Below are 13914 nucleotides of genomic sequence, written 5' to 3' on the forward strand. Positions count from 1 at the left end.
TATGTACCATTGCCCAAGGACAGCTCTAAGTTGATGCTTTGGAAACTGATTTGGAATTTTACTCTTGTGGTTACTCTAAGGTTCATCAAGAACAAGTACTAGACTAGTTCCAGCACCACTAGAGGCATATGCTATTTCTGAAATACAGTCAGAGATGATTTGCAACCAAACACAAGATGAATGTGCAAAGTGCCTCTGTTTTTCCATTGTCTCAGGGCAATAAACATTTATAATTCAAGGATCAATGTTCTTTGCTTTAATTGACATGTTTTCAGGGTGAGCATCTGTGCTCTGACCTCAGCTGTCCTGAGAAGGGTTCCAGCATTGTACATCTGGTGACAGAGCATTGGTTGGGACAGCCCCAACAGTGCTGAACTTGCTCTCCCTTGACATTACTATTACTATTTATACAATGCAATAGTGCACCTGGTGCTTGCTACACAAGACTGCTTACCTCAGTTAATCTGACTGCCAAGATTTTATAGTGTTGGGTATTCTGTGCCTGATTCAAAGCCCACTGAAGTCATTGGAGATACCTCCACTGACTTCAATGGGCTTTGGATTGGGCCCTCAGTGACTACCCAGGGCCTATACCATAGCAATGAGCACTCTATGAATATTGAAGTGATAGCTAGATTGACCTCTCCTGAACACAGTCTGCTCCTGCTCAAACTCCTTCAGTCTGTTATGACCTTTCAGAGTTTCATAAGTTTCAAAGAGTTGAAGGCCAGAAGGGACTATTAGATCATCTAGTCTGACCTCCTGTATAACACAGACCATTACATTTCATGCAAATACCCTATGCTGAGCCCAACGGCTTCAGTTAAATTAAAGCATTTTAGTCCTCAGGAGAGTAAACTGTTTTGTGTCTCAGACAGAGAACATGAGAGACTGAGGTGTCACCAGTGCCCAAGGCCCCTGCAATGGCCATGAACTCATTAGGTAAGACATGCCCAGATAATCCTAGTAGGTGATCTACATCACACCTTGGGGAAAATTCCTTCCCAACCCCAAATCTAGAAATCAGTTAGATCCTGAACATGTGAACAAGACACACAAGCCAGGCATCTAAGACAAAGAACCTGGACCACCCCCTTTGGATCTGTCTGCATATGGAGCCCTCTGTGTGCATATCTCCTCATCCTGCATGGGAGAGGGGCTCAGCTGCCTTTACGGAACCATCTCCTTTCTCCTCTGTACCTTGCGCACTCCTCTGCAAGCAGCGGAGTTGGAGCCTTGGCAGGTGGGAGGGGAGGAGTGGGCAGGGCAGGGCCAATTTCCAGAGATTGACTGGAAAACATAATTCAGCTTGACATACAACTTCACATGCAATTGCAACATCATCTAAATGTATCAAAGTTACATACCTGTAGCTATGTAACATGCAAAATGGAAAACATTTTGTGAAAATTTTTGCCCCAGTTCTTTCCAAGACAACGTCAACATTTTTGAAAATGGTTAACCAGCTCTACAGGCCACATACAAAGTATGCAAAATAAATGTGTCCTGTATTTTAACCTTTTATCTAGGTCAGGACTATACCTGGTCAGACAATGAATGCAAATTTACCTATTTGACATGAATAAAAAATATTCACAAATAATACATTTGACAAATATTTAACTATCTAAGAGCTGACTGAATTAAGATACAAATATTTGTGTTTCACTTATTTGATGACAGATGGCAAAAACATTGCCAAATTATTTGTGAATATCAGTCTACCAAATATAACGAGGAGAACTATTTGAAGTCTACAGGTCAACTGCTTGCTTTCTTTACTCACACGAGCAGTTGATTAAAATAGGGGTCCTCAAATAAAGTAAGCAAATAGCATCTAATTAAGGTCAGTTAATTTGTTGTAGCCCTTATTTAAAAGAATAAATGTTTCTGAACTGCCCTCCTAACTGCTCTCAGAAGGTAACTGATCAAGGTCTCTTAACACAGTCAGACAACAAAATTCTTTCTTCCATACTGCAGTGCTGATTTCTAACATAGTCATCTTTAACGCAGTGGTCACAGTTCCTTACCCATATAATAAAAATAATGGAAAATTGCATTTAGTTTATGCTAAAGACAGGCTAATTTAAATAAAGGAAGTGATGTTCATTTACTCTGGTGTGCATGAAGCTTGATGCAATGTTTCTAATGTGGTTTCAATGTGGTTTTTCTCAACCTGCAAATTCAAGGATCCTACTACAAGCAGGTAGCAACACTTCCAAGTTTGCTGTCTAAAACTGCAGTCTAATGAGGTTTGCAATTCTGCTACACATTTAGCTGCTGCTAGAGATGTATTTATCTAACTGGGCATTGCACATGATGAAGTCTGATAAGCCATTCCATACAGCATGTAAGTATTCCATAAAGAGCTACAATAGATTGCATTAACTTTAGAATAATTTCCTATTTAGAAAAGTTTTTTTAAAAATACAGATTAAAAACATTTGTGGTGTATTTTCCAGTGATAGCAGAGAAAGTAGTAATAATTTTTAGGGAGAAACTGATTGGTAGCCTTAGGCTCTCCAAACTCCCCCATTTAGGCCCCAATTCAGCAGTTGATTCCTAATGAGCAAAGCACATGCATGACTTCAGTGGGACATAAGCCTGTTCTTAACTCCATCCCTATTCAGCAAGAACACACTGAAATGCTTTGCCTTAGTTCCCATTCGTACCGGGATAGGGGAATATCAGTGAACATTTACGCAGAAACTCTATAGTCCTTAAAGAAATAATAATACCACCTAGTTCTTACGTAGCACTTGTCATCAGTAGATCTCAAAGTGCTGTATAAAGGTCAGTATCTTGATCCTTCTTTTCCAGATGGGGAAACTGAGGCATAGAGTGGTGACTAGCCTAAGGTCACACATCCAGCCAATAGCACCGCAGTGATTAGACTCTCCTCTCCTGTGTCCCAATCCAGTGCCATATCCACTAAGCCATGCTGCACTTTCCCCCCATATAATATACTCTAAATGCGGAACAGAATGCAAAGTCAGAACTGAATACATACAAAAGATTGGCCTTCTTTAGCAGAATGTGTTTTAACCACTATCTGTAAACACACATTGCAAATTTTAAACCAGTTTAGGTCTCCTGTTTTTTATATTAATGTAAAACACCATTTGTGGATTTGTGAGTGGGATGTCCTGATTACTCTTGGAGGATGTTGTATAATTGTATTAAATATTTGCATTGGCTCTGTTTATTTTTCAGAATAAGGCTTCACACACTTTACATCAGATCTATGTTGATCTGAACAAGTTCCAATTATCTTGAAACTATCTTGCCTTTATGCTGGAATGATATTGAAATATTGTCCTTTCAACATGTGGATAAAGGATCACCCAAGGTCTTTATTCTGTCCTTATTGTGGGAAAAAAATTGCTATTTTTGAGAGAGGGGATGGAGAGCATTTTGCCACAGTGTATATTGTAGAATTGTAGGCTATAGATTTGAGGAATCATGCAAGATTTTCTCTCACATGAAGGCTCCTCTCACCCACATACACAATTTCTGCCCATATCTCATCACTAGTCACCCCTTCTTTCCCATTAACCCCTTTAATTCTGCCACCTTGTCTCTCCTGATGTTCACCCTTTGGGTTCCTTTCCCCACAATGACTTCATACAGTTCCCCATGTTGCCCTTCACAGTATGCAGAGAACATCCCCCGTAGCGCAGTGTGCCCTACATCCTTTGTTCTTCCTTTAAATCCCTCATTGCAGCTCCTTTTATTAACTTTCTATCTATCCAATCAAATTGACAAGATATGTATGCACATAGCAAATTAGCTCATGGGCTCACAGCTGCAACCTTCATCCTTCCATTACCCTTTCCCCATCCTTGCTTTATTTCAGTCCTTGCTGATTTTAAACTCTTGGGGGAGGAGGCATTTTAAGAGTTATTTTTATTATTTATATATTATGTAAGTGCCTACAGGCCCGAATTGAGATTGGGGCCCCATTGTGCAAGGCACTGTACAGACACATTGTGCATGACAGTATCTGGCTTGACAAGCTTGCAGTCAAAGAAAAAGACAAAGGATGGGGTAAGGAAATGTGATAATTCTCATTCTGCAAATGGGGAACTAAGGCAGAGAGAGATCAAGTGACCTGCAACAGAACCAGGCATTGAACCTAAATCACCCAAGGCTTAGTCCAGTGCCTTAACCCAAGCCCATCAGGGTTGTGCCTACTACGAACCAGGCACATCTATGGCACACAATAGGTAATAAGAGGAGAAAGCTCATGTATTTTAAAAGCCATCAGGAAGATGCTTCAATGGAAAAAGCCAGTGGCATAGTCCAAGGGAAATGGAGAAGAAACACGGACATCACTCTCAACAACAAAGGGGAATGGTGTTTCCTCTTCATTATAGAAGAGTGGCACTTAATGATGATGAAAAAGAATATATATGCTCTGGACATATCAAATATAGATTTACATATACAAATATACATTAGGCAATTCAGTCAGTATACAAATATTTACATGTAAAAATAGAGAGACAAGAAAGGTGAGGTAATTGTCTCTCTCATATCCTGGGACCAGCACGGCTATAACAACACTGCAAACATGTAAAAATAGGTTTTTCCTTTCCCCTTTTCATGATTTACAAAAGCATACAAAGTTTCCTGTTTAATAGTGTGAGTGCACCTGTGTGCAACGTTCCACACACACTTCTTTCAAGTTTCACAGTATTGGCTTTTACAGTGTTGAAGCTGACATTCCAGGTGCTAAAACGTTCTTAGGAAATGTTTCGAACTGAAAGAGACTTAAACGTTAATTTAAATACAGTAAAAAAGGTCACATGTTTAGCTGAATTATTTTCAAATCAAAAATGGTTCTGCTGCAGTTGAAATAAATGATGGTTTACTTTGAACAGTGTATTTGAATTAGAGATGGGCAAGTATTAAAACTCAAGAGCTGCCCCATTAATGCGATAATCCTGTGAGGCACTGAGAACCCTCAACTCCAACTGAAAGTGGAGGGAGCTCAGCATTAGGAAGAACACACAGTATAAAAGGAGGGGCACAGCATCATGCAGGATCAGACCCTGACATGGCTGCCACTCTCCTCAAACAGCCAACATACAAGAATGTATGCCAAGTGCCATAGGTGTTGCCATAATAATAAATGCTTATATACCATTTTTCACCTTCAAAACACTTGATGGACATTAATTAATCCTCACAAGACCTTTGTGAGGTAGATAAATATTATCCCCATTTTTAAAGGTGGAAAAACTGAGGCGGAAAGGTGAAACAAATTGTCCAAGGTTGCAAGGGATTCAGTGTTAAAACTGGGATCAGAACTCAGGAGTTTTGTGCTCCAAGTCCTGTCTTTGTATCCCTAAGCCTCCCCCACCAACATGTTTTTACACCATTTGTAGAGCTATTGTTTCAAAAAGCAGGTACAATTTAGGGTGATGTCATAAAAAAGTGAACTAATGTTGGTGGATGCTGGAATGTCATCCTCCAAAAATACTGCAATTTGAGACAGTGTCCAGATGAATTACATCATTCAAGATGATGGAGGCCAACCGATATGGAAGTAAGTAGGTAACCTGAGCGTCTGTGTTACCTATCGGCCTTTGAGCTCTGAATATCTTTGCACAGGGGAGTTACCTTCAGTTCAGGAATCATTATTTACCCCATCTCTAATTTTAGCACACCCAGTGTGGATGCATGGGAAAGTATATACATACTGCCACATTGGTGGTCCTTAACATTTATCAAGTTGTATGTAAGATAAATAGATATAGTAACCTCAGAATCTACTATCTTTGTATTTGCCTGTAGGAAGTTACCTTTAGTACGGCAAATCTTGAGGTTAACTAACTGCAAATAGAAAAGGAGTACTTGTGGCACCTTAGAGACTAACAAATTTATTTGAGCATAAGCTTTCGTTTGCTACACGGATGCAAGTAGCTCACGAAAGCTTATGCTCAAATAAAGTAGTTAGTCTCTAAGGTGCCACAAGTACTCCTTTTCTTTTTGCGAATACCGACTAACACGGCTGCTACTCTGAAACCTGTCATAACTGCAAATAGTCATTTTAATTACCTAAGGCAACTGGAAAGTTTCTAAGGGCCACCACTCTGTGGGCATGCTTGTATATAACATGAAATCACTACTATCTGGAAACGACTGTTGTCTTGAATTAAAATGCAGTCAAAATGTAAAGTGCATTATGTGGTATATAACCCTTAGTGATAAAATAAGCAACTCATCTGCCTTCCACAAACTAGTAAGTTTTGCTTAACAGCTGAACCATCAACTTCTCTATCATCGAGTTTTAGTTTAGTTTATCTAGTGTGTGAGAACGTCCATCAGATGTAAGCAAGATCATTGTAAACTGAGGCATTTTTGTAATAGTATGCTACTAAAGAACCAACATCAAGACAGTGTCCAGTTGGGGTGTGTAAATATTATTGTGTGCTTCTTGGCCCATTTAGCAAATACTTTCTTTTCTGTGATAAATCTATGACCTCCATAGGGAGCATTTTCATGCAGAAAGTACTCATCACATTCATCTCTTCCTGGCTCATAATAATGGTAAGGGACCTTTCGAAAGGCTTCTGACCTGGGAAAGAAAACAAAACACAGATACACATTAATACATTTTCCAGGAAATCCATTATATACACTGACAGGTTTCAGAGTAGCAGGCGTGTTAGTCTGTATCCGCAAAAAGAAAAGGAGTACTTGTGGCACCTTAGAGACTAACAAATTTATTTGAGCATAAGCTTTCGTATGCATCTGATAAAGTGAGCTGTAGCTCACGAAAGCTTATGCTCAAATAAATTTGTTAGTCTCTAAGGTGCCACAAGTACTCCTTTTCTTTTTATTATATACACTGTAATTGTATTCACTGGAATCCCATCCATGTGTCTATCATGTAAGAAATCTTTCCATTATAGTATATGCACAGTATGGTTTGTGTGCATTTTAATAGATCAAATAAATAAATACAGGTCCTTAAGCTTCACTGGCCTTACTAATTAGCATAGGATTATGGTCAGGGCCTAGAGGGCACTCCCCCTGGCTTGTCCTACTGCAAAAGTTAGCCAATGTGTCAGTATCTCTAAATGGAAGGCTCTCATTGGGTAGTCCTAGTCCCCGCAACAGGCCCTTGGTTGGCTGACTAGGGCACAGGGCAGTTATATTAGCAAGCAAAAGAGGAGGGGGATCTTTCTTGCTCTGTTGTTCCTAGCAAGTGATTAAGCTAAAACAAACAAAATATCTTCTAATCAGGCAATGCAACCAGAACTGCACCTATCAGGGACACGGTGAAATGTTATTGTGTTGTTTACTGATTCTGTGTCAGGGCTGTGTAGCGAGGAACACTGCCTGAGCTCTATGGGGACAACTTTATTTAGACGGGAAGTGAAGGCAGCTGTAAGAAATAATAAAAACATAATATACAACAAATAGAAGAAAGGGGAAGTTGATAGTAATGAATATAAATCAGAAGTTAGGATGTCTAGAAAATTGATAAGGGAAGTAAAGGGATACAAGGAGAACTCTATGGCCAGCAGAGTTAAAGACAAGAAGAAGATTTTAAAATACATTAGGAACAAAAAGAATCCTGACAATAGTATTGGTCCATTACTAGATGGAAATGGTAGAATTACCAATAATAATGTAGAAAAGGCAGATGTGTTCAGTAAATATTTCTGTTCTCTATTTGGGGAAAAACAGATGATACAGTCTCACCATATGGTGATAATAACACTTTTTACATTCCACTAGTACCTTTGGAGGATATTAAACAGAAGCTACTAAAGTCAGATATTTTTAAATCAGCAGGTTCAGATAACTTGCATCCAAGAGTTTTAAAAGGGCTTGCTGAGGAGTTCATTGGACCATTAATGCTGATTTTCAATAAGTCTTGGAGCACTAGGGAAATTCCACAAGACTGGAAGAAAACTAATGTTGGGCCAATTTTTATAAAGGGCAAACAGGATGACCCTGGCAATTATAGCCTGACATTGATCCAGTCACCCTGACATTGATCCCAGACAAGATAATAGAGTGGCTGATATGGGAATCGATTAATAAAGAATTAAAGGATTGTAATGTAATTAATGCCAATCAACAGGGTTTAAGGAAAACTAATCCTGTCGAACTAACTTGATATCTTTCTTTAATGAGATTACAAGTTTGGTTGATAAAGAAAGAACATAAGAACGGCCATACTGGGTTAGACCAAAGGTCCATCTAGCTCACTATCCTGTCCTCCAACACTGGCCAATGCCAGGTGCCTCAGAGGGAATGAACAGAACAGGCAATCATCAAGTGATCCATCCTATCGCCCATTCCCAGCTTCTGGCTAACAGAGGCTAGGGACACCATCCCTGCCCACCCTGGCTAATAGCCATTGATGGACCTATCCTCCGTGGATTTACCTAGCTCTTTTTTGAACACTGTTATTGTCTTGGCCTACACAACATCCTCTGGCAAAGAGTTCCACAGGTTGACTGACGTTGTATGAAGAAATACTTCCTTTTGTTTGTTTTAAACCTGCTGCCTATTAAAGGTAATAGTATTGATATAATATACGTCAGTATGTTGGCATTTGACATGGTACCGCACAACATTCTGATTAAAAACTAGAACGATATAAAATTAACGTGGCACACATTAAATGGACTAAAAACTGGCTAACATATGGGTCTCAAAATGTAACAGTAAATGGGGAATTGTTACTGAGTGGGTCTTTGTTCAATGGGGTGCTGCAGTGATCAATTCTTGGCCCAATGCTCAAACATTTTTATCAATGAATCAATGACCTAGAAGAAAACAAAATCATCACTGATAAAGTTTTCAGATGATACAAAAATTGGTGGAGTGGTAAATAATGAGGAGGACAGGTCACAGATACAGGGCGATCTGGATCTCTTGGTAAACTGGGTGCAAACAAATAATATGCATTTTGTATGGCTAAATGTAAATGTATACAACTAGGAACAAAGAATGTAGGCCATACTTACAGAATGGGGGACTCTATCCTAGGAATCAATACTCTGAAAAAGATTTGGGGGTCCTGGTGAATATTTAGCTGAACATGAGCTCCCAAAGTGACGCTGTGGCCAAAAGACCTAATGTGATCCTCAGATGCGTAAACAGGGGAGTCTTCAATAGGAGTACAGAGGTTATTTGACCTCTGTATTTGACACAGCTGTGACCACACTGGAATACTTTGTCCAGTTCTGGTGTCCACAATTGAAGAAGGATGTTGATAAATTGAAGAGGGTTCAGAGAAGAGCCACAAGAATGATTAAAGAATTAGAAAACATGGCTTACATTGCTAGACTCAAAGAGCTCAATCTATTTAGCTTAACAAAGAGAAGGTTAATAGGGTGACTTGATTACAGTCTATAAGTATCTACATGGGGAACAAATATTTAATAATGGGCTTTCTAATCTAGCAAAGAAAGGTATAACATGATCCAATGGCTGGAAGTTGAAGCTAGACAAATTCAGACTGGAACTAAGGTGGAAATGTGAGAGTAACGAACCATTGGAACAATTTACGAAGAGTTATGGTGGATTCCCCATCACTGACCATTTTAAAATTAAGACTGTAAGTTTTTCTAAACGATCTGCTCTCGGAATTATTTTGAGGAAGTCTATGGCCTGTGCTATACAGTAAGTCCAACTAGATGATCACAACGGTGCCTTCTGGCCTTGGAATCTATGAAAAACTTGAGATATGTCTCTCCTTTTCTCATGGCCTTTGTAATGTTTTCCAAATAACAACACATCTCCTTTCAGTCTGGACGACCCTGTGATGGGGTGTCTACTACACAGCTGAATCAAAGGTTAACAGGAATCTGACAGCCAATTAGCCCACTTTGCTGCATCTGCATGGTGTGTCAGACTTGATTTGTTATTAGCTCCAGCTGGGAAGGAGCTGGGTCTTCTTCATAAAAGGAGGAAGTGAGGTCTTGTTGAGCGGACTCAGGACAGAGAAACCCAGGAGAGAGGAGATAAGGAGTTTCCTATCTCTGGGAAGGGCCTGAGGCAGGCAGACAGAAGAAGGGCTTGGAGACAGCATCAATTGCTGTGGTGAGCCCTGGAAAGGGGGAAAGGTACAGAGAGGGAGTCCTGAGGGGTCAGTGTTCCAGTAGAAGAAAAAAGAAGCTGGAAGGACTTAGGGAGAAGCCAGAGGCCTGAGAGACTGCTTTAAGCACAGGCTACATGGAAGCAGCACAAGGGGCTCAGAGGTAGGAAGTGGCCCAGGAAAACGGCAGTATGTCTAAAGGAGCAGACCTAGTTGCTTAATACAGGGTCCTAGGGCTAGAACCCAGAGCAGAGGGTGAGCCTGCATTCCCCTGCCAGCCCTGAGTAAAGGGTGTACAAGCCCAATGTAAGGACGACTAAGTTCAAGGTTGCTCTGAGGGCAAGACAGCTTCAAGGATGGACTGAGTAATAGCCCAAGAGGAGGCAGAAGTATTTGTGTGGGGATGTTTCTGGACTTTTAGTTGTACCTTCTGTTACTCTGGAAGGGGACAGACTTTAGAGTGATCTGGCCAGAGGGCTGAGTTGCAAGAAGCGGTGAACCACTGCAGGACCAGATCAACCTTTGGCAGGGGATGCTAGACAGGAAAGAGCTGCTAAGCTATGCCCAGTTCAGAGGGGGCTTGCTGGCTAAGAGTCCAACCTTCCACAAGGTTGTTTAGGTCATTTACCAGGAGCTGAGTTCTGAAAATCATCCTCTTATGTAGGTGCCTAACTTTAAAGAGCCAAGTTTGGAGCATTAACGCCTTTCTCCATGTCCTGGTGGCAATGAGCATTGAGCTGTCCAGTATGGAGGAGAGAGAATGGCAAGGGTGTGGGCAGAGGTAGAAGTTCTACACTTTACCCTGGGAGCTGAGGCGCCCAATCAAATGGTTACAGAGGCTCCAGATTTGCTTGAACTAGCCCTGCTAACATAAAATGTGGCTTGCTTTATTATTTTACGTCACTTGACTAAATTTCCTGCTTTTGTGAATAAGCAACGTGTCTACTATATATTCCATTATCTTTATGCTATAGAGTAAAAATATCTGATTTGGATTTTTAAGATGGTGGTTGCACTTATGATAATAGGATATGATGTATGATAATAGGATATGATGTATGACAATGCTAGATCACCAACAGTTGTTGGTAGGAATTTATGTCACACTATGCTGATAAAGCTCAGAGGACTTGTTTTGTTTTCCAGTGAGAAACCCCCCAGCTACTCAAAGCCGACCAAATATATATCTAGAAATAAAGTTCAGACAGGTTGCTCATTTAGTGATGAAATATAGTTTCGGGTAACCATCCTGAGATAATCAGTTCCGCATTTCCAAGAGCATTTGGCATTCTGTGAGCTAATAGATTAATATTTCTTGTATAGACATTTTTGAGCGGTGAAAACAAGTACACTTTGTCAAAAGAGCAAAAATGTTCTCCGTTTCCCAGCGAACTCCAAGACTGCTGAAAGTCTTTGATTAAAAAAGTTCCTTATGACATTTGACATTCAAGTTTTATAAATGTTTTTTATTTTATCAACAAATACCATATCAGAACTAAATACACTGACAATATAGCATCACATCAATGCAAAACACTTGGAAAAGGATTCCTCAGATTTATTATATTAAAATGAACTGTGAATTTTTGGACAAGGTATCAGAATTGTAGATGCATGAAAATAATTTCCTGTGATCTTACTTGCAGTAGGTGTCATTTATCATCCCATAGACATGAATTCCATAGCAGGCGTCCATAGCCAGAATTAAGGTAAACCACCCAGTGCTGAGATATGAACCTGACTGGACTCTGTAAAAATACAGCATCAAACACAACAAATTGCAATGAGAAATTACTAACACTTTATCAAAGAAATATCACTGTTACCTGGGCCAAAGGCATTAAGCAACTTGACAATCTGTCAAAAATATACAATTATTTTGAATTGTTATAGGTGTTCTCTCATTCTTTCCAGGTTGGGGCCTCAGGCTACAGCCCACAGAAGAAAAACCATATGCTAAATAAATATCTGAAGTCAAATAACTCATGTCCCGTAAGGTGGGGAATCATTTATTTGTACATTTGAAAGCCAAATTAATGTAGCATAATAGATGAAAGATAACAATCACTGCCAGAAGTCAAATTAAAAGGGATGTGTGTACCGACCTATATATACACACATCTTCATGTACACAAGAATTATTACTACAATGTCATGTATGTTACATGAATATTGTAAGTTTACACACAAAATGCAACTTTTAAGGTTGTGTTGACAATCACCTGGTAGAATTGAAGGCTGCTTTGAAAAATAAAACTCTGTGTCATTCACTGAGATGACATAGTTGTATCAGGGAGGGAGGTGTAAGGGAATATGGTCTGGTTTGGGAACCTTTACTCATGCAACTAGTTCCATTGAAAGCAATAGGACCACTTGCATGAATGAGAACTAATCAGATAAATAAGCATCTGGCCCACAGTTTCCAAATGGCTCCTATTTGAGAAAACATATATTCTTTAATAAAGGTCAAATCCTGTTCACATTATTCACACAAGCAGCACTACTGGGAGTCAACAGAACTTCCCACGTGAACAGAGCAAGCAAGAGATGTTGCTTTAATATCTCTAATAAAAAGGAATATGCTAGGCACTAAAGGTGGGATTCACAAACATACTTAGGTGCCTAACTCCCATTTAAATACCTTTGTGAATCCTACCCTGCCTACAAACTGGTTAATGTCCAGCTTTTCTTAGAGAAAGTATGTGCCTTTCCATTCTAGTGAGATTAACTAAATATTAATAATAAAAATCCATGTGGTAAATGTTTACATCAAGTCACAAAGCTAGCTAAATGTAGCCCTAAGACTGAGCTCAGTTCAGGAAGATGTGGGGTGAGGGGAAGGAGAGGGGGCAAGATGGCTGTATGCCACCTTTGTAGCCCCCAGATTCTGGGCACAGCCAGTGACCTGTCTGTTCTCCATCACAAGCTAAAGCAGCCTAAGGGTTGCTCTAAATTAAGTTTGGGTGCAAAGGCCCTCCCAAAGGGACTTGCTGTGGCAAGAGGTGCTTTGGCTACACCGCCTCTTCTCCTGGAACTCCCCAAAATATCTGTGTGTTGGGGGCAGTGTAGAGCCATTCAGCTTTACCGCACATAGAAAATTCTCTTTTACCAGGAGAAATGCCAGATATCTGATTCAGCTGCCTTTGTGCACCAAAGAGACCACCAGGGAAACCAGAATCAGTATCATAATATTATAAGTTAGTGCTGAAGAAAGTATCCATGTGCAAATAAGGGAGGGTGATAAGTGAAAGCTATCAATCTTTCACCAGACTGGCTCTGAATAGTGTTGTACTTTGGTAACTGATGTACTTATAATCAGAAACTGCTTAATTTTACTTGCTCTTCTCTCAGAGGAACGGTGCTATCAGTGCTGTGATGTTAAATAGGCATACAGACATATAATTTAAAATATGACCTTTCAGCTAGTTTATTAACAATGAAATGTAAGCTATGAGCCACTTATATGCCTTTTCAAAGCATATTATTCCTTTTGGTTTTCTACACTCCTATTTCTTTTTACACTTTGAAATGCTGCTACATGCTGCAACTGCCACAGGTAAATTGCTTCTAGTAGTTTGTGCATTTTCTTAGTGCTCTTTATTACCTGCTTTGGATGTTGGCTCACTTTTTCCACTCTCTCTAAATCTCTTTATCTGTCTTCTCCTCCCCCTCTCCCCCCCCAAGTTTCTCCAGTTATTCTAGGCAGAAGTTTTTCCTATTGCCTACTATAGAGAAATATGCAAGCTTTCCACAATTCCCAATCTAATCATGGGGAACTGAAGTGGGTATTCAAAAGCAGTTAATTCAGAGTACTGCACCGCTTCTAACAAGCTTCCTGCTCTAGCAGA

General features: G+C 39.8%; 1 protein-coding gene across 1 annotated transcript in view; it reads right to left on the reverse strand.

Moving 5' to 3' along the window:
* Positions 1-3491: 3491 nt before the first annotated feature.
* Positions 3492-13914, reverse strand: part of ST6GALNAC3 (ST6 N-acetylgalactosaminide alpha-2,6-sialyltransferase 3) — a 351382-nt gene continuing 340959 nt past the window's right edge. The window contains exons 4-5 of the mRNA XM_027824999.3: positions 11707-11814; positions 3492-6583 (exon numbers count right to left, since the gene is read on the reverse strand). Coding sequence (XP_027680800.1) covers positions 6397-6583; positions 11707-11814 — 295 coding nt within the window. The 3' untranslated portion in view covers positions 3492-6396. The remainder of the gene's footprint in view (positions 6584-11706; positions 11815-13914) is intronic.

The sequence above is a fragment of the Chelonia mydas genome, chromosome 8 (genome assembly GCF_015237465.2).
Source record: "Chelonia mydas isolate rCheMyd1 chromosome 8, rCheMyd1.pri.v2, whole genome shotgun sequence".
Lineage (NCBI taxonomy): Eukaryota > Metazoa > Chordata > Testudines > Cheloniidae > Chelonia > Chelonia mydas.